This window comes from Candoia aspera, chromosome 7, assembly GCF_035149785.1.
Source record: "Candoia aspera isolate rCanAsp1 chromosome 7, rCanAsp1.hap2, whole genome shotgun sequence".
NCBI lineage: Eukaryota > Metazoa > Chordata > Lepidosauria > Squamata > Boidae > Candoia > Candoia aspera.
Window position 1 is genome coordinate 83,783,838 of NC_086159.1, and position 21,786 is coordinate 83,805,623.

Below are 21,786 nucleotides of genomic sequence, written 5' to 3' on the forward strand. Positions count from 1 at the left end.
AAGAATACCATGTTTTGCTCCTTTTGATCCATCCAGAGGTCTCCAAAAAAGGTTTTAAATTTTATTGGACTGGACCGAAAGCATTGCAATATTTTTCAGGGATCCCTTCCATTGTGAAGGGTGCAAGCAGGTGGTAGCCCCATGCCAGTCCTTGCCTGGTCGGAATGCTTCTGCAGGGCTGGGCTTGGTTAGTATTGGGCCAGGAAACCACCTGGATGCTCTGGGCCTGTAGGCTCGGCTGAGAAGATGAAAGCGCATTTGGGAAGAAGGTAATGACAAACCACTGTCATGCCCATGTCCATGCCATCACTAGGCATCTTGTCCTTGACATACAGGAGTTTGTTGTTTATTCGTTTAGTCGCTTCCGACTCTTCGTGACTTCATGGACCAGCCCACGCCAGAGCTTCCTGTCGGTCGTCAACACCCCCAGCTCCCCCAGGGACGAGTCCATCACCTCTAGAATATCATCCACCCACCTTGCTCTTGGTCGGCCCCTCTTCCTTTTGCCTTCCACTCTCCCTAGCATCAACATCTTCTCCAGGCTGTCCTGTCTTCTCATTATGTGGCCAAAGTATTTCAGTTTGGCCTTTAATATCGTTCCCTCAAGTGAGCAGTCTGGCTTTATTTCCTGGAGGATGGACTGGTTGGATCTTCTTGCAGTCCGAGGCACTCTCAGAATTTCCCTCCAACACCACAGTTCAAAAGCATGTATCGTCCTTCTCTCAGCCTTCCTTATGGTCCAGCTCTCGCAGCCATATGTTACTACGGGGAACACCATTGCTTTAACTATGCGGGCCTTTGTTGTCAGTGTGATGTCTCTGCTCTTAACTATTTTACTGAGATTTGTCATTGCTCTTCTCCCAAGGATTAAGCGTCTTCTGATTTCCTGACTGCAGTCAGCATCTGCAGTAATCTTTGCACCTAGGAATACAAAGTTTTTCACTGCTTCTACCTTTTCTCCCTCTATTTGCCAGTTATCAATCAAGCTGGTTGCCATAATCTTGGTCTTTTTGAGGTTTAGCTGCAAGCCAGCTTTTGCACTTTCTTCTTTCACCTTCATCATAAGACTCCTCAGTTCCTCTTCACTTTCAGCTTCATACTTTCATACAGGAGTTTAGGACAACTTAATTGATATTTGGGGCTAGAGATCTGTTGCACCTCAAGGCCTTTTTTGCTTCCCTGTGAGAACCCACCCAGACCTAAAGAAGTGCCCTTTCCTCAGATGCCAGCATTAGAAATGTGCCAAGCCAAGACGCTGCAAGGGACAAAGGAGGGAAAGAGGGGGAGACAGTCCAATCTAAGCAGGGACACCTTTTATGACCCTCCACTTCCCATTCCCTGAGATGTGTTTGTTTATTTCATCTGTTGGCTGAGGCCAGAACGCAGATTCGAGTTGATGAATATACTGTACCTTCTCTAGATATAGACGCCTGCCACCTTAAAAGTTTATGTCTCCTGTGGCCATTTATCCCTCCACTGATATCCGTCTCCTCCTCCTCCTCCTCCTCCTCTCTTGTCTTCCAGTCATACAGTTCGGCTTTGTCACCCTCTTCGTGGCCTCCTTTCCTCTGGCTCCGGTCTTTGCCTTGCTGAACAACGTCATTGAAGTTCGGCTTGATGCCAAAAAATTTGTGGCTGAACTAAGAAGGCCTGATACAGTGAGAGCAAAGGATATAGGTATGTGGTTTTTTAAAAAAAAAATAAGAAAAAGCATGTTAAAAAAGTTAAGAAAAAGATGATGATACTCAGAATTTGCTTAGCAAGAACTGGAATAAGAGATCTTAACAGAGTTTTATGCTTTCTTACAGGAATTTGGTTTAATATTTTGAGTGGCATTGGAAAGTTTTCAGTTATAATTAATGTGAGTATTGGTTTCAAGATTTCTGATGCAATATAAGATATTTGATACAGTCAGTCAAATACGACTATGTTCGTTTTTATTCCTAAGTTGTGTGCCAGTGTAAAATCTTTGTTGGTATTTCAGTACATAGTTTTTAAAAGCTTTTTCCCATAAATCTAATCTATTAGATGGAGCCAAATTCTTTGGAAATCTCAAGTGGGTTCTCTGAAGTATGTAACTCATATATTCTCATGAAATATATAACTGGTGATTTTATTCATAAATATAGTAGTCCATCTTTCCTTTTTTGATAGCCCAATTTGACAGCATGTTGGGTGTTGGCCAACATAAGAAGTGTTGCATATATTCTCATCACAGTCAGAGGCATTGGCGGGGGGCGGGGGGTGGGAGTAGGGGGAAGGCGTAAAAAACCCCAGGATGATACCTGTGCTGGGACCTTGCAGTCAAAGCCCAATGTGGACAATACCCATAAAGAAGGCAAGCAAGGCTTCGATCCCAGGGTCATAGCCATCACCTTCACTCTTTGACACACCCTCCCACTGATTCCCTGACCGCAGTGTATTTTCTAGAAATCTGTTACGTAATATGTCAGAAATCAGTTGTTACTAATACCACATCACTGGAATTGCAATTCTACAGCAAACCTGCCAAGTCCATCTTGTTCTCTTATATCTCCAGCAATTGTCTGTTGAAAATAGAAACTTTCTGCTTATTTTTACTGGAGTATCCCATAATATCTAAGGACTTTTTAGACACATGTTTCCATCTTCTACCGATTCTATAACCTTTTATACATATTGAATTATCTTTCCCAGTTTTGTTTCACCACTGCAATTCTTCTGGCACTTATATTCATTATTATTTAATATTGTTCCATCCTGTTTATATCTGAGTGTGGTTCAAATTGTCAGAAATTTCTGTTTTCTGTAGGGACATTCAGTGTGACAGATTTTGTTCTCCAAAAGTAGTTATACATGTACTGCATATTCAAAATATCTCTATATCACTGATTGCACTTACTTTTCCTACCTTCTGTCCTTAACTAAGAACCATCTACTACAGCTCTTAAGGGGTGGGTCTCCTTCTGTGATAGTCTTAAACACTCGAGCCAGCTGCCTTCAATTTGATGGAGATTCAGATGAGATTCTACTACAATCACACAGTGAAGAATCTTGAAGCATCTTAAAGACCAATATATTGATTATTAATAAAATTGGGTGGTGTTGGTTTGCTTATTTGTTAAATTTACATCTTGCCTTTCCTCCAGCAACTCAGGGGAGCTAACAGGGAGATCTCCCTTCATGCCTCTTGAAGTCCTTGGACAAACGCTTGAGTCCATACCTCTGTCCCTGGGGCTACCATCATCCTTTTAGACCAATAGTAAATATCCTTGTTTACTCATTCTGTCTGCTAATTCCCAGGAAACAGACTTTCTGGTGGTTGTAGTAGTAATAACACTACTAGTATTTGTATTTGGTGTGTGCTGATACCAAATCGCGATCGTACAACAACACAAACATCATTTAAGACTCCCTCCTTGAACAACCCCCAGCACCAGACTGGCCCAAGTTCTCACCATTTGGCCAAACTCCTCCGCAGCCATTTCTGTCTTTTCATTCATTGGAGATCCAGACAACCAGCCCAGGGAAAACTCAGCCCTCCCTTCCAACAGGGAAGTGACATTCCTGTTATGTATGAACTAAATCGAATATTGCCGACATTCCATCCCGTAGCTTTGTAGAGCTTATTCCAAATCTCTTTGCACCCCTAAAAATGATCTAAATAGCTCTAGAATTTAACATTTTAGTAAGTATTGGATTGCCATTAGTTACTCAATAATTATTAATTATTCAAAACCAACTTCCTCAGCTGATCCTGTTTTTGAGAGTAATTATAAGTTTTTTTCTGGTGATACAAATACCTTTTGGCCCCTTGTATACAAGATGAGATGCTATTACCTCTTCCTGTTAATATTGCACTTGGTCTGGGTGGATGAGAGTAGGGGGAACTTACCTAGGTGCTCAGTAGAAGACAACAAAGGGATTCATAAACTCCAACCATTCGCTGTCATCTAGTGGCTGTCCAGTTTCTTGCACTCCCGATTGGGTCCCCTGAACTACCACTGAACTCCTGTCCTCCTTAAACAGCCAAAATCTTTGGTCATCCTCCAAGTTCTGGTGGGATACCATCTTATAGTCACTTAGGGCCTTCTCTCTCTGGATGTGTCTAGGAATTTTTCTGGCAATGTTCTCAGTGAAGGTATCTCCATACCTTTGTGATGGAATGTGTTCCTGAAGGAGGGGGTGATGTGGTGGATTTCGGCATTGCCGCTGATTCCCAGGAAGGAGGGAGCGCATTCCAGGCAGATAATAGGATTCACAGTCCAGAGACCATTGCTGGGAAAGTTAAGAGGTTCAAGGTAGCTCCGCCCTCGAGTCTTATAGATTATTTACCCTTGGGTTGGTTAGAGTAGATTTAGTCTGGCAAGATTCTGTCTGTATGGTGAAAGCAATGAAGATTGGAGTTTGGATTATACTGATTCGACCTTGTTCTTGGGCTGGCCCTGACAACCTTGTACCCTTTGCAGATTAATGTGGAAAATGACTTCTTTTTCTTCCAGGCCTTTGTCATTTCAGTCACTTCAGATTTCATTCCACGCCTTGTCTACCAATATGCGTACAGTCACAATGGCACCATGCATGGCTTCATCAATCACACCCTGTCATACTTCAACGTCAGTGACTTTAAATCTGGAACCCAGCCAGAAAACTCACCGTTTGAAGAAGAGGTTTCCTTTTGCAGGTAAAGCTGCTGCCTTTCATTCCACTTGTTATGAATGTCAAACTTCTGGTTAAGATCAATCCCGCTGCAGATGTGCAGACCTTCAAACAATGCAATTCATTCTACTGCTAGTCAAAGAAGGCAGTTTTAGGGACCAATGCTTTTGTGATCTTTTTTTGAAATTCAAAAGCAATCTTCACCAGAGTAGAAAAAGCAGGGGCTACATAATAAAATTATAGAAGGTGATTGAAGAGCTTCTTGTGTTTTTGATTAACTTTTTGAGAGCCCAATGCCCTTGCTGGATTCTGAGGGTTTTTTTTCCTTCTGGTGCTTCCTACATGTGATAAAGTCACTGTGTTCCAGGTAACTAACTCCCTCATTTGCCTTTTAAATAGATTTTGTGGATACCTGATTGCAATGTCATTCTGTACACATTCACCCACATCCTCCAGTGTCTAAAAGCCACATCTCTGAGTGTGTCTGGAGGCAGCCATGCTCCCATGTGCAGACATGCTATCAACACATGACATAGTGAACACCTGGCCATTTCACACACTGTAGCTGGGGTGGAACTGTTTGATTTTAAAGAGCCATAACATGTTAGGACAAATGTCTTTTAGCCCAAAGAAGAAACTCTTTCTTTGGTTTAAGCCAGAACAATACAATTTAATTCAGAATAAATGAATAAAACAGTTGGAAAACAGCCTAAAGAATATATAATTGAGTTGTAGTAAATTGGGGGGAGGGTGCATTTCAAAGCAAAAGGGGTGTTTCTCTGTCTCTCCCTCAGCCAGCCATCTTCAACTGCCCTGAGACCCCCTCGGCCCTGGTGTGCACGGCAGCTAAAGGAATGGTTTTGGGGCATTTCCCTGCTCAACAAGAACTGGCTGGTTCCAGACTGCTGTTTATGTCCTGCTGAGAAGTAGCCATAGATGGCTATCTCCCAACCCTTCAGGGAAGCAAGGGAAGCCCCAGGCTCAGCAGCTGCACAGACTCCAGCAAGTTCAGGATCTGGGGATGTAACATTTTTCCAGCCATGGACTCAGAATCCATTAGCAGACATCTTGCCAACCACAGCCAGTGTCAAAGGAGGTGGTGGGCTCCTCTTCACTGTTCGGACCCTGTTCACTGCTATGCCATGGCTCTACCTTCTTGCTCTCCTGCCTGGCCAGCCAGCCCTGATGGCCACCAGCCATTGTTGCTGCTCTTGCTGCAAAAGATGCCGGGCAGATGTTTGTTGTTTGGAAGGGAATCTGAGTTTATTGCTGCTGAAAACAACCTATCATTGAGCCTGGATTGTTTCCATCCAGAAGTTCTTAAAATACATAACCAGGTGTGCCTCTGACTCATCTGAAGTTTGACTCTTAAAGCACAGTAGACCAGATTTTCCTTCCTCAAAGCAAAATGGAGACGTGTTCAGGGAAGCTCTTAATCTGTTTTCTGGAGAAGGGAGTGGCATAAGGGATGGATGGAGAGATGGATGGATGGATGGACAGAGTTTCATTATTTATAGAAATAGCTGTTGACTGACTGATCTGCCCTCAAGTTAGAGGGAAATAGTGTTGCAGGAAGCACTGAATCCTGTCCCTGCTGACAGGATGAAAAATGGCCTAAGCACATTTTTTGCTTCTGGTGAAGAAAGAGGTAAACCTTTGTCCTGCCAATGAGCACAGGACAAATAGAATTGTGATTCTGGTACAAGGGAAGCAGAACAGAAGGATCCCGATGTGCCTCCTCTTTTACCACTAAGGGGCGCTCAGTAGAAGCATCAGGTCCTGGAGCTGAATGCCCTCCCTCTCGCAAGACCCCTCTTCTCTCTAGAGAGGGGAACCTACTCGCTGCAGAGAGAGGTGAGGGAGGGGGGATGTTTGTGGATTAGGAACAGCACCCTCCCTGAAAATCCTTCTGGTGGACCTTCCTCCCTCCCTCCCTTCCTTCCTTCCTTCCTTCCTTCCTTCCTTCCTTCCTTCCTTCCTGTTTTAAAAACTTGCTATGAGAGATACACAAGGGTGTCCACATGGTGAGGTCAAAAAAGTCACAATGGCGCAATGGAAGCACCATCCTTTTTTTATATGTGATGCACATAAAAAGCAGAAAGAGCTCTGATCACACCATCATGGCTGCCATCTTGACCTTTTGGACCACACTGCAGAGACCCTTAGAGACACATCTTCATCACTATATGTGTCATGTGTGAAAATGGTTGCACATGAGTGTGTTTGTGTGTTTGTGGGGGGGGGGGTGTCCCTGGCTTTGGCCCTGCCACGTTCTGCTCCAGTGCCATCCCCAGATGGCTGCTGGGCCCCTGGGCAGAGCCCCGGAGAAGAAAATCTGCCTGGTCTAATTCAAACACGGCCTCACCTGCTGAGCTAGACACACCCACCCTGGAAAATAGGTTGGGGAGATGGCTAGCCCCTTTCATCCTTGGGTTTGTGTGATCTCACCAGTGCAGGCGCACCCAGAAACCTGCCCCTTCCCCTGCCCCAGAGATTAAGCCATCTTAATCACGGAGTTCAAACCCTCCCGACGATGCATTCTTGGAATAGGTCGGGCAACGCTTTGCACCCTCTCCTCAGTTCTCTGGTATTCGTTCTAAATAAACATTGCAACGGCACTTATCTGTGGCATGTGATTAGCCATAATGTTTCCCCCCTGGGGCAAACTGAAAATAAATTTAGCTCAAAGCAAACTCCGCATAACACTCGGCTCACTTCAAAACTGGCCGTGTGCAGAGCCCGTGGGTCTGTGGGTGGGATGGGAATATGGGTATTTTCCTCTGCTGTTGACATATTATTCAGCAGCTTGCCACATCTCACAAAATGCTTCAACCAGTCTCAGAGAGACATGTTTCTCAGAGTCTTACGTTGTATTTTTAGCCTACACTTTTAACACAGGCCTAGGAAGTCCCATGAAACACTCAGTTATAGAAACAGAAGAGAGCCCATTTGGTCTAGTGGTTAAGGTGCTGGGCTAGAAACCAGGAGGCTGTGAATTCTAGTCCCACCTCAGGCCTGAAAGCCGGCTGGGTGGCCTTGGGCCAGTCCCTCTCTCTCAGCCCAAAAGCCAATCAGGCGTGGTATGAGAGTTCTAGTCCCGCCTTAGGCCGAAAGCCAGCTGGGTGACCTTGGGCCAGTCACTCCCTCTCAGCCCAACTCGGTGCAACGTAGACTAGCCTCCTCGTGGTGCACCCCAGGCATGACTTGTCACGGCTAAACAGTCTGCACATCTGGCTGCTGGACCTCACAAGGATTTCCCAGCAAGAAAAAGCAGCATGAACACCGAACTGCTATGCCATACAATTAAAAGAAAAATAGAAACAGAAGAGCAAAGGACATACTTAAACCTTTCACAGTAAATTAGTGAAACAAAAAAATGTTGAATTATTTTGATGACGACGACATTAACACTGGATCATACATTTCCATCTGTGAAATCATGCTAATAACCATTGGCCTCACCTGACTAATGGACAAACGAATATGTACTTTTCAGAGAAGCATCCTTTAATCAAGTTTTTGTAAAGAGTTCAACAGTTCATGGAAGTCAACATGACTTAAATTATAAGACTTCTTGAACAATGCAGACTCTCTATTCCTCCAGCCATTCACAAGTAGGAAAGAAGTAAATGCGTGTGAGGATCATGGGGTCAGATATCTCAATAGTAAGAAATCTCACTGCAAGCCATTCGGGTCTTAAGAAAGAATTCCTTTATTGCAATATAGTCCCTATCCTTTCAAAGACTCAGGTGAATCAGATTCTCTAAATCCCTCCTTTATCTTGCCCCCCTTTCCCACCTTTCATTTGAAGCTGAATATTTACGATTGCTTTCGTTTTTACGACATCATTCCCAGCTGCATTCCTTGGTGTCCGTTTCCAGATAAGACACGAGCCACAACAGCTTGGCTCCATCTCTGCTGGGTCAGTCAGTGATGTCTTTGTTCTCAAGCAGTAATTAGTCTACCCCCTCCCTCCTTTACAATCCCTGACAGAGGAGAAGAACCAGAAGTATTTTTATGGCTTCTGGGACAAGCCTCTGACAATACATGAATGCAGAAAAGTTTGTTTGTTTATTGCTTTGTACGACTAGTATCCTGCCTTACCTGCAGCAGTTCGAGGTGACTCATAGGGCCCCACCCTCCTTTTTTTCCCCACCACAATAGTCTTGTGGGTAGATTGGCTGAGAGACAGTGACTGTCCTAAAGTCACCCAGTGAACTTCTCTAGCAAGGGTGGCTGTGAACCTGGCTCTCCCCAGTCCTAGTCCAACGTCTCATGGAGGAGGGCTGAACCATTTGATAGGATCTGATGGTAGGGCCCGCATGGAGCCTTATTGTCTATTTTTCTTCTATGGGTCACTAGATTTTTATGGCAATACCTTCATGTGGTTTGTCAGGAATTCCACATTCTAGAATAGAGTCCCATGTTCTGTTACTGTCTACACCAGCCTTCCCCAGTCTGTGGCCTCCAGAAGTATGGATTTCAGCTCCCAGGATGCCCAGCAGTGGTCATGCTGGCTGGATGACACACCTCTGGATGATTCCAAAGTTGGGGAGATTTAGTGGACATGACCTCATAGCAGCTCTTCAGGATTTCAGACCAGGAGTCTTTTCTGGCCCCACCTGGAGAGACCAGGAATTAAATCTGGGATTTTCTGCCTGCAAAGCAGAGGCACCATCAATATAATGCACCCTTCCTTTCAACTCAGGAAACATTGGAAAGCAGCAATAGAGTCTGTGCAGAGGGCTTTTGGTTGGTTGGTTGGTTGGGTTTTTTGCTTGTTTCTATGTTTGTCTTTGCAGGCAGGATGGGAAGCATGCATCAACTTGGCTGGATCTGTTTCTCACTGTACTTCATATTGTTGATCAGACCCTCTTTTTCACCTATTAACATAAAGTTTTTGCAGTTGCCAGCAATTCAGAGGAGGGGGACAGGCAGATGGTTGAGACATCAAGAGAAGGTTGAGAAGGTTGAGCCATCAAGAGACACAGAGACCAACTCCTCCATTGTGCTTCTCCCTCTAGACCAGTGTTTCTTAACCTTGGTGATTTTAAGATGTGTGGACTTCAGCTCCCAGAATTCCCCAGCCAGACTTTCTTTCCAATTCTGGGAGTTGAAGTCCACACATCTTAAAGTGGCCAAGGTTGAGAAACACTGCTCTAGACCGGAAAAGACACCAGCGCTCAAAAGAGGAAGAGCGCCCTGAGACGGTGGTGGTCCCATCAACTGCAGCAGAACAAGCGATGGAGATGGGGGAGTGCCAGGAGAGAGTCCGATTCCCGTGGAGGTGGAGCTGGGTGGTGGGTGAGAGACACCCCTTCCTGCTGCTCTGGGTCAGGTAGAAAAAGGTGTGATTTCTGCTCCTTCCAGATGCACAGAGGGAGAAGAGGGACAGGGGCGGGGGGTAAGAAATCAGTCTCATTGTCCCTGGCAATATACGTTCACATCTGCCGTTGCCTATTGAGAGAAGCCAGTGAACCATTTCCAAGAGGCTGGCCTAAGCACGCCACAGGTCTGCTAATGGGTGTTGAGGCATGTCCTTCTTCAGCAGAGGCTGGAATCTCCTGCGTGCAAAGAGGTCTTGTGAAGCTCAACATCAGGACACCGTTTCAAAGACATGGAGGTCTAGGAGGAGGGTTTTGTTGCTGCTGCTGCTGCTGCTGCTGCTGCAATGGTGGTTGGGGCGCCTCCAATAGAGAAGTCCCTCCACTTACCAGTTCATCTGATGGTGCTAAATTAAGCACTAAATTATTTCTGAGGGACCCAGTTAATGCATTCTTCATTTGTTTGGCTTTTAAATAAACTTTTGAAGAAATTGCTATACATGTTATTGTAATTGTCTGGCTGCAATTGTTTATTGCAAGAATGGATTGCTGAAATAGATGCTCATGTGGTTTTGTAGTTCTGTGGCTCGCACGTCTGAGGCAGTGGGTGCCAAATCCAGAGGAGCCATTTATTTTGTCCAGACCGGTGGTTTTTGGACTTATTTCCCATAATGCTCCCTGGAGCAGACCCGTCTTGTAAATGCATAATCACTGAATAACAATCAAACTAGAAAATTGAACTTCTCTACATAAGGAAGAATGGGTTATGCTCTTAAAGATATTGTTTAATGCCCTGATTTCATATTACAGGTTTAAGGATTACAGAGAACCACCATGGTCTGAAAACTCATATGAATTCTCCAAGCAGTATTGGTCTGTTTTATCTGCCCGCCTGGCATTTGTCATTATTTTTCAGGTAAATATTTTCTCTCGTTACTTTTCCTTTGAATGCCACATATTTAGAACTTCCTGCACCCTGCGCCTGAGCAAAGCCTTGGGCCGCCGGACAGCAAGGGTAAGTTCTCCCTAAAATATCCTGATCAGTTCTTCAGCCAACAACACGCTGTTGAGCATGCCAGAACAGGAGTGACGATGGAAGGCGCTCCCTCCTTGTTTTCAGTTGGTTTCAGATTGCCACAGAGGATAGTTGATCTTTTTCAACATCTGGCACATTCATCTGAATGTCTAAGAAGCCAGGGTTTCCACAAGAGGTCGCCAGGGGTTCCCTGGGAGATCACGATTTATTTAAAAAATTATTTCAAATTCGGGCCACTTTACATTAGAGGTAAGTTTCATTCTTTATTTTCAGCTTAAGAACACTGTTAATGCATGTAGACAGGCCTACCCATGAAGTGAATATAACAATTTTGTAGCTTCTGGCCTTTATTTGAGCCTGAATGTGCAGGGGGTCCCCAAGGCCTGAGAAATATTTCAAGGGCTCCTCCAGGGTCAAAGGGTTGAGAAAGGCTGGTTTAAGAGGACTCCAGCATCCATTTGAATGGCAGGATGGGACCAACCAGTTCAAGGCTTCTGAGTTGGGAATCTACGGCATCTGAATGCCTCCCTCCGAAGGAGCGTCACTCTGGTGTTTACCATCATGTGACACCAATTCTTTGGCATTTACCTCCTTGACTGTTTCACCATTAGTTCTTTCTTCTGGATATTACCTTTCATTCTCTTACTAAGACCATCTTCCATTTTAAGACATAGAGTAGCCATTAAAACACCATTAGAAAGGAGGAAATGACAAAGTAAGGAAGACCCCATGAGGAGTGACTTCTTTTACAACTAAATGCTCCTCTGATGGGAAAAAAGTATTTAATGTTAGAAGTTCACTCAGCAAACATAAACAGACTGTCCCATTTGCACGTGCACTTCTCACTCACACACACAGATAACTCTTCCTCACTCTCACTCCTCTACCCCTCTGGATTTCTGAGCATTTTTACCAAGAGCATATGGCATTAGCCTTCCCAGTAGTAGTAGACTTTTTATATTTGCCTTGGGAGCTGCCCAGAGGAAGAAGGAAGGTGGGACACTGCTCTCGGGACACGGCCATTTGCCCTAACAACCTCTTTCCTGCCCAGCCTGTGCTTCCTCACCGCCACCCAGATGCCTCAAAGACCAGTCAAGTCCATCTCCCTTTTGGGGGCTGCTACTGCCTCAGAGTCACCACCCGCAGACCCCTCCCCTATGTCACATGGAGCCCCAGCAGAATCTTCTAGTCTCTGTGAGCACCTTAGCATCTAGCGGGTTGCCTGCAGCAAGCAAAAAAAGGGCCATTCCATTTTTCCTGAGAACCATTTGAAGAGCCCAAGTTGTTGGTTGGTGATGACCACATCTTGGGTAACAGCAGCAATCCATAAGTAATGTGCAGCCCTGTCTCTGGGTGAGGAGCGACACTAGGAAAAAATCCTCAGGTGGTCCTGTCCATCCTATGCTTATCTTTGGACTCATCAGTTTGCAGGTCCTTAGGAACTACAGTGTTTGTGGAATGTTGTCTAAAGGTAAAGAGCATCTAAGTTAGTAAAATTTGAGTGATCTGATGGGCCTCCCTCAACAGATGATGCTCTGTGCTCTCCTACCAGCCATGGCCCATCCCTGCTCTTGTCTTCTTCCTTGGCAGAACCTGGTCATGTTCCTCAGCGTGCTTGTAGACTGGATGATCCCAGACATCCCCAAGGATATCAGTGAGCAGATCAAGAAGGAGAAGAGTGTGCTGGTGGATTTCTTCCTGAGGGAGGAGCATGAGAAACTGAAACTGATAGAGAACTTTATCACACGGGACAAGCAAAGGAGCTGGAGTGAGGCAAAAAGGAAGAAGGGCCGAGCAGCCAGCTTCTCCCAGTTCAACCGAAGCCGCCGGGGCAGCTTTGCATCTCTTAGTTCAAAGCACAGCGATGTATGACCCATATCTGGACCTCAGAGAGCCTGCCTGCGCACTCATTCGCTTCCTCCAAGGAGCTGTGAGAGCTGTAGTAACATAAAGGGGGTTGGGGAGTCTCTCACTGAGGACCCCCACCAGGAAGCGGTGATGGTTGTGCAGCTATAAAGCACTTAGTGGACCTACACCGTAAGAGAACAAACCGTCCTTAGCAACAAAGCCTAATAACTGTGTACCTGTTGGGTGGCCTCACCTTGAACGAGGGGCTGGTGGCTGGGAGGAAGAGACCTGGGAGAGACCTGGGACAGCAGAGTGTGGTTTTCAGAACCACACCTAGATTACAGACGCCTGTGGCTTCAATCAGTGGAAGTCCCACAGCTCTTAACCCAAGACTTATAGTGTGGTGGGAAGGTTGATGCCAGTGGTCTCGAATTTCTGTGATAAAATTATTATAGTTTCCTAAAAATGAAAATGCTGTTAAGTCAATTGACATAGACTAGGAGGGAACTCCCCAAGCATGGCTGCAGTTGGCAGGTTTGTTATTTCAAAATTCCCTTGAGGTGAATGCCTGTCTCTTACCTGCCCTGTCCCTGATGGAAAATTTTCCACCGACCAATACACCTGAGTTTGGTTGCCCAGCTGGATGGAAAGAAGCGCAGTTGCCAAAAGGAGTGAAGAGATTTTGGTTTTCCAATCCTGCCTTTTGTTGTGGGGGAGAGAGAGAGGAAGGGAGAGAAAATACAGGATTCTTCCGTGACTGACTTGGAATGACCTTTGCTATTAGGTGACCACCATCTGCTCCCATCAGAGCACCTTGAGGGTCAGGTGAGAGAACTTGAGAGTGTCAGTGTTTCCCACCATCTTTAGAAGTTTTAAGAAGTTCTGGATCTTTTTTATCTTGTGACTGACCTACAGTCTGTATTTTCTTTAACGGAAAAGGTGAGTGAGTGCAGCTTTTGTATCTCCCCCCACATTCCACCCCTGACAGTTGGCTTCAATCTATTTATGAAGGGACCTGGTTTTTCCTTCCTATCACCTCCTCCTTTTGCACAAAACCATAAACTTGTTTGAAATTTCCTACCAGAATCAAGCTTACCGTAGGATTGACTTTTGCTCTAAATGTCACTAGGTCACAAATTATATTCTGATGCAAAACAAACTAAAAAGCTAAGGGCACAATAAACACAAGTTCTAAACGCATGTAACTCAAAACTCCTGGCAGTGATTTCTGTTAAATTTGCCACAATTCCTCCATTTACATTGTTCTATATTTTCTAAAATGATCATCTTTGGTCAAAAAATAAAGATGCTTTAGCCATTTATTCATGCTTTTCCGTGCTAGGGTATGACTCTAGGATTCCAAATAATGCTGCAGAATTCTGACAAGTTGGGAGTAGTTACCACCAGCCTATCCTGGAGTGACTTTAGGAGCATAGACTTTCTCTTCAAGGTGGGTAGGAGGCCCTCACCACCTAATGGAGATGGGACTTCAGAGATGAACTTGGCTCTACCATATATAGAAAATGATGTTAATCAGCATCCCTGGTGCCTGGGTGGTTTCACAATCAGAACGGTAACACATAACAATGACAAACACAATCCTGCATTTCCATGACCTTTCTTCAGGGGCCCAGCATTCAGTATAGATGCCTGTGGAGCATCTTCTGGGTGTGACAATGAGCAAAACTGGTTTTGAGTGTGTCCTTGACCTCTGCTACAACTCTGTGCTATCTTCAGAGTACAGGATGGCTACTCATTAGCCCCTTCTCCAGGCACTGCTTCTCTGCAGTAGGAGAAAATGTGCTCTGTTTCACAGAGGTTCTTAATTCCATCCGAGGATGTGGCATCCTGGCATTTCTTAGGAGGTTGACTACACAGAACTGGAGACACAGCTTATGATTTTACTGATTGTGTGAAAGGGAAGAGTGTGCACAGGCATGCACAAACACAGAGCCAAAGGCCTTTTGCTGTTCCCACAGCTTCCTGAGTCGTATTCTCACTTCATTTCCTCAGATGCATGAAGTGTATATGGAGAGAAGGATCGTCAAAGGCCACAAAATCCAAGAGCTGTGCCATGGTTTTTCAATTTGAGGGTCATTTTTTTTTTTTGGTAAATGTTTCTGTGTGTGTAGGAGAGGAGAGAGAGCACATGCTGGTGATCTGCCAGGTAGAACAATATATCCAACACAGTGGGATTTAGTTTACGACAAACACAAAGTAAATCCGTGCGTGATCCACGGACTTTTGACCGCCGGTGCTGAATAAGGAGCTGATACCAACTATTAGCATTTTACTCCGTAGTCATACAAAACTCACTTCAGTCCCTGGAGTGGGCATCCAGCTGAAACTAACGCGCTGTTTATCATTTTATGCCCTTGGTCAATACGCTTGAGGTGGCTAAAAGAACCATGCCCTGGGAACAGTTCTGGGGGCTGGAGAGTCCTCAGGCAGAAGTTTCTCAGCAGCATCACCGAATTCCCACCACAGGAATCTGAGTGGAGGAGGGAGACGCTACGCCATCTGAAAAGTCCTGAATGTCTGTGCTGCGTAGATGTCCAAAGGAGATACTAAATGAAAAGGTAACATAGGATGGAATGACACAGGGTGACAGGGATGTAATACCTCTTAGTGATCTCCTGGGACTTATCTCCACCCCACCCCCACCCCCCCAAAGCTTTATACCCCTTGTTTAGTGAACATAAAAGGTGATGCATCGGCCAGGCCTAAGGCTCAGAGCACAAGAAGATGTAGTAATGTTGTTATTAGGAAAGCTACATAAGGTATAAACAGAGTTCAGAGAGTCATTTCAAAATGGTGAGATTTCTCTTTTTTCACCCAGAGATGTCCATGGTGCTAGCCCCATTCATGACATTTATTGACATGCATAAGCTCATATCTGCCACCTTGCAACCCATGTAACCTCCCTGTGATTTCATCATGCCAGGACTGCAAAAGAGGTTTCTACCCTCTACTTTATGGGTCCTATTGCTAGTCTCAGGTATCTGATGGATGGAAGAGGTACCTTAATGATGTTCCACATCAGATGGGCTATGAGGAGCATCAGCACCAAGTGAAATGGGGTGTTGCAGCAGCAGCAGCAGCAGCAGCAGCAGTGATCCTTTCCTACCTCTGTCATTACCACTAAAGATAAGCAGGCTTCAAGAACCAGGATTGCAAGAAGCAATTATTTGTTGCTATTCTTGTTTCTTCTTTCCTGCCTTCGTTTGCCTTCATTGCTGTCCATTTAGTTTTTTCATGCAAAGAAAAAACTGGTTTGTTTTTTTAATTTGAAACAAAGCACCATCTATAGTTCTGAAACTCTGCACTATACATAAAATAATGAGAATACTGTATACTCAAATATACAGACAAGAGAGGTAACAATTCAACTCCCTCCTCCAATAAGAAAATACTGCAATTTTTTTTAAAAATGCAACTGACCTGGTACCTTACTAGAATCAAGATATCTCAAAGATTCAATCCTTTGTTGGGCAAAAATGACAAAATAAAGCCTTCTTAAATTAAAGAAGGTATGGTAATATAAGTGCCTGGCAACTTCAGATCCATAAATGAAATGATACATCTGTCCATCTTGGGAAAATATATGTTGCACCAATTTCAGTGAGAGAGCCACAGGTGTATGATTTTAAGCACTGAATCAATACAACATAATTTAACTTACCTTTGGCCGAATCACCTCCAAGATCTCTATGGGAAACCCTTGGCTGATGACAACTTTTTTGGGTCCTTCTGAGTACGATGACCTTGGTGAGTGGAAGATTGAGCCTCTGAATATGAAAAGAGTAAATGGTGAAGAGACAAATTAATGAATGAAATGAAAGAAAGAAAAGTAGTTACCGTGTGTGCGTGTGTGTAACTAAAACTCAAACCAAATACAGCCATAAGGCCAGAAAACAGCAATATAGTGTAAAATCTAAAAAGTAAGTCAATATAAATATACATATGCGTCAACATGTAGAAACTATAAATATATAACAAGAATAAGAATGAAATATTGTATATAAAAGTACAGGGATAAAAGTGCAATAATAATAGGATGAAATAATACAAAACAGTAGTAAGCAAATGAATCAGAATCTTCAACTCCAAGTAAGACAAACAGCACTTATCGAAGTGCAAAACTGAGCAAGCTGGGAGAACGTACCTGGGTTCCTATCAGATTAGAAGAGTGACAAACAGAGGTTGTGCTCTCCTGAATGACTCTAAAAGCATTATTGATTTTATTGTTGACAATGTGAAAGGTGAATGAGAGATTCAATGAGATTCAAATGAGATTCAAAGGTTCAATGAGAGATTGAAAAAATAGTAAAGTTTACAAGAGTGAATTTTGGAACATAGATGCAGATGCTAGGAACAATGGAAATGGGGGAAGAGATAAGAGAAAGGAACTAGAGTGAAAACATAACTTATGAAATTGAGATTAAAATGGGCAAAGAAAGTGCGGAGAGACTTGATGGGAAGCAGGTAAAAGGGCTAAATTAGGCGCCTCCAGCAGAGGGAGAGGAATTAAGGAATAAAGCGATGGTATGATCTGGGATGAAACAGAGGGAAGAGAATGCTGAAGGAATGCTGAGAACTAACTAAGGGAATGATGGGAAGTCTGACATTAACGGACATTAACAGGAAGTTGAAGGTTGGTTTCTGAATGCAATAAAAGCCGTTAATGAAGGAAGTAAAGCACATGAGATTAAGCTGAATGCCCCAGTGTTGAACAGGCAGTAAAACAAGGATGTGTGATGCTCTCTTTGTTGATTAATGTATTTATGGATTAACATCAATGAATGCTTGCGCTGACATTAGAGCTCGGTTGGAGATGTCAATGTGCATTCACATACGCAGAAGATATAATGTTATTGGCTGAGTATGGAACAATTTGCAGCATATGTTAGACAGATTGTATGATACAAGAAATATAATCAGTGTATCAAATACAAAAGTATTTGTTCTGGAAATGGATAATGAAGTGAATTACTACAAAATATATCTAAATGGTGGAAAACAGGTTCATTAGTGTGCCCTTGTAGAAAGTTTACTTCAAGCAGGAAAATGAATATACAGATTTCACGACAGGCAAATGCTGGTTGAAAGGTAACTTGTGGTCTGTGGCAAGGAACAATTGTTGGAAGACGATATAAGAGATAGCTTCTGCACCCTTTCTTGCGTTGGCTTATGTCAGAAGAACCCTAAAAGGAAGCTGAATGTAGCGAGGACAGGATGCCTAAAGCAGTGCAGTAAAAGAAGGAGAGAGAGACTCAAGAACAAACGGGTGCCGAGATGGAGTGAAGGTGGACTGAATATGGGGTGGAGCGACCAGGGTGAAAGGGGTTTGGTCACAGGGAGAGAAGGAGGGAGGGCCAACTTCCAAATCAAAGGTGTGAAGGGAGAGTGAGTGTGCTGAGAGGAAGGGAAGACCAAGAAAGTTCTGCTGGGGAGGGGGTGATGAGGTCCCCCAAAGGAGGGAGGGGAGAAACTGAAAGAACAAAGGAAAATGTGTGGTCAGTGCCTGGGCATGGAGGAAGCAAGGATGGGTGACAAGGACAGAAGGGGGGAGCAGTGGATTGAATGACCTTAGTGCACCCTCTATTTAACTGCATTTCCTTTCAGTTGCTTATCTCATGCCCCCCCACCCCCCGTTCCTTTTGCTCCCTGTTTTTCATTCCTTTTCCACATTTTGCATAAAGTTGCTTACCTTGAAAGGGCACAATAGGATAAGTGTCAATGTGTGTATTTATGGTCAGTTGAGATCATCCTACCAGAGCTATATTTTATAGAAAGAATCATTTCCCTTAATACATCTAAAGAATACTTTTATCCTCTTACAATAAATGGTACAAAAACGTCCTCTAACAAGTGGTGCCTCTTTTCACCACTTTGCAGTTCAGATCATGTCAAGCAGGATCCAACTTGACCAAAACCGAGTTGGTGCACTCAAGACTTTATTTCATGAATTTGTTGTTAGTTTGGTTTAGATTTCACCTTTCCTTAAGCAGCTAAAGATGGTTTCAATGGGGGTCTTCCTTCATTTTATCCCTGCCACAATCACCCTTTGAGGTGGGCTGGGCTGAGAGAGGGGGACTGGCCCAAAGTCGACCAGTAGGTATCCATGGCTGAGGATGGACAGGATCTTGGATCTCCCTCATGCCAGTCCAACACCTTAACCACGAGGCCACACACCAGCTACATTTGGTTCACGTAGGAAATGCATGATGTACACTACAAGCATCTTCCTGAGGATATTTTGTTAAAATCTATTCCCTGACTGCTTCTGGGGCAGTACTTTCAGGCAATCCCAGCTCTTGTGAAATGCTGAACGTAAGAGGGTCCAAACCTGTAGCAGTAGCAGTTTTACTTCTGCAGGTCATGACCGTCTCTTGAGTAGGGAACTGAAGCTCCAGAGCTTTCTATGGGCAGAGGGGCTGAGGGGAAGCTGACTGATCAAACTAGCTGGTGCCATGGATCGAGCGAGGCCAGTTCACCCAGAGGGAAGGAACGTGCCCCTCTGGGGCTCCCCGAAGGGATTTGTGGGGAGCAGGGAGTGAGAATTACCAAGCATCAATCTTTGAGGATGATGGTTCAGACCCATGCAGGTTCTCAGACCTCAGAAAATTGGCTAAAAGGCAGAAGCAGGATCCAACCCCACCTCAAACTCACCACTGCAGATGGATGTTTTTAACATTCGCGTTGTACAGAAATCTGCCCTCTAATTTCCTGAAAGTATTTTTTCCCCCAAAGGAAGGGGCTGAGAAGGTTTCTATACCCCTCGAAGCCTGCATTAGAAGTTATTTGGAAAGCCTTCTGTCTTTCACCTTCTCCCATCGCTGCGAAGCAGTAGGAAAGCCCTGTCGAAGCAAGGCCATCCTCATCTGAAAGAGCCTCAGGATTCACACAGCGCAGAAATTAGCAAGAAGAAGGCCACATGCTGAAAAACACATTTTCATGCTCCCCTCAGCCAGGTTTTAACACAAATCCCACAAATCCAGTGAGGTTGCTTCCCTTCTGCTTTAACATTCAAAAGCAATTTCTGGAACTTGGGCCAAAGTGGCCAAGAAATGGCTGAGCCTTCTGCTGTTCCCTGGCAATTTGGCATCTGATGCCCAGCGTCCATGGAGCTCAGAGGCAGAAAGGAGGGATCGTTTGCCAGAGGGACCCACTGGATCTACTTTTCTGGTCATTTTGTTTCTTCAATGGAAATGACCCCAAAGACGGTCTCGCTGTTGGCTGATGGTGTTGCTTCCACCCTGGAGTCTTTACACATCAAATTGTGAAGTCCTTTGCGTCACTGGCCTACAACACAAAGCTGAGCCCCAGGTTCACACAACCACCTCCCGGCTCTACCATGCCCACAGCAGAGACAGCAGTGCCCTCCCGGCCAGGCCAGAGGTGGTTCTCTCCTCGCGCCTGTGGCAAAACAGGGGGGTCTGCTGGCTGAGGTCAAAAAAGTCCACAGGGTGGCTGGGACCCCAAAATAATAAGGGGACACCGTCAAGGCTCAGAACAAACATTTCTCACAAACTGTGGCTGCTACCAAGAACAGGTCACAAAAGAGTGACTGCCCCATTTGGAAGCACAGGGTTTTAGATTGTTTTCAGAGATGCTGATTCATCCTAGGTAGTTTTATTTTCGATACGGTTCCTTCTTAACTGGTCCTATTGTTGAACTTTTGCAAGCCAGACTTTTAGGCTGGGAATGTGTGGCACATAAAGGAACTTAGTGAGTGAATAAATAATGAAATAAATAACGAAATAAAATAAAATAGCAAAATGAAATAAATGAAACATGAAGAGAGGGAATTTGGGGTCTTGCAGCCACAGGACCTTTGTGTTCCTACAGCCGGAATGACCACGTGGGTCCTGGCTATAGAACATCAGTAGATGGGTCCTTTGGCACTCCAGGCAGAAGATCGCGATTCCACTCTCCGCAACACAGACAAACTTGCCTCTGTCTGAATAGGCCTTAGGAACATCAGAAAGTCTCCAGCATCGTGCCTGGAGAGACAACCTGCAAGGTCCCGTCACTTGGCCGTCCAGTATTGTTCACTCTCTAGGACGGAAGGTGCGGAGATGCTCCTCCCCTTAAAGGTGGCGTCTCCATGCCCAGCCCTTGGGTCTCTGGTGGGAAAAGGGTGTAGGACGGCGGCCCTTTTCTGTCACTGCCCGCCTTCAGTGGAACAAACCCCCTGCCCTTCCTCAAAGGATCAAATCCAAATACTTTCTCCTAGGGCATAGACCCACCCAGCTTCTCCAAATAAAAGCAGTACACTGCAACAAAATAAGAAAACGAGCAGAAAGGCAGAAGGAAGATACAACAGAATAAGGTAAGAAGGATGCAACATTCTAGCGCTCCATGCAATATTATAATGTCGAATCAATCCTAATTAATTTGCCATGTCTAAAGCATGAGTTCTACAGGTTGGAGATGCAACCTTAACAACAACTTGTGTTATTTTAGGGTCTTACCCTGCCAGAAGGAGACTTACATACGTTGGCCTAATGAGAGGCGTTAAGAGCTCACAGTGGGTATCCTTCTGTAAGGTACAGTAAAGGAACACGCGGGCTGGAGATTTAATGCTCCCAGACTGACAGGGACACGCCTGTTCCACGCAAAGGATTTTCTGAAACTTGTCCTTCAACACAGCTGGTGCCCGGGTGTCAAAATGCAGCAGAGTCCAGGCTTTACAGAATGCATTAAGTGTGAGCTGATTAAGATACTGAGCCAGCTTGAAGTGGAACTTACTCTATCCCATTTTTATTCCAGCTGGCATTTTGCTGATGCAGATTAAGGTGCTGCATCAAGGATCCTCTCTCCCAATGCCAGTAGTGCCTCTGGCGCAAAACCGAATTTCTGAACATTGGCTCCAATTTGCTGCTTCGAAGGGGAGCAGAGTGGCTCCAGCAGGATAAGATCAGCCCCAATCCTGCT

The 21,786-nt window shown here is 44.7% G+C and overlaps 1 protein-coding gene across 2 annotated transcripts in view; it reads left to right on the forward strand.

Moving 5' to 3' along the window:
- Positions 1-12,884, forward strand: part of ANO2 (anoctamin 2) — a 126,108-nt gene extending 113,224 nt beyond the window's left edge. For both annotated transcript variants that reach the window (XM_063308379.1, XM_063308380.1), the window contains exons 19-23: positions 1,525-1,677; positions 1,809-1,861; positions 4,482-4,663; positions 10,773-10,878; positions 12,589-12,884. In XM_063308379.1, coding sequence (XP_063164449.1) covers positions 1,525-1,677; positions 1,809-1,861; positions 4,482-4,663; positions 10,773-10,878; positions 12,589-12,870 — 776 coding nt within the window. In that variant the 3' untranslated portion in view covers positions 12,871-12,884. The remainder of the gene's footprint in view (positions 1-1,524; positions 1,678-1,808; positions 1,862-4,481; positions 4,664-10,772; positions 10,879-12,588) is intronic.
- The last annotated feature ends 8,902 nt before the right edge of the window (positions 12,885-21,786 follow it).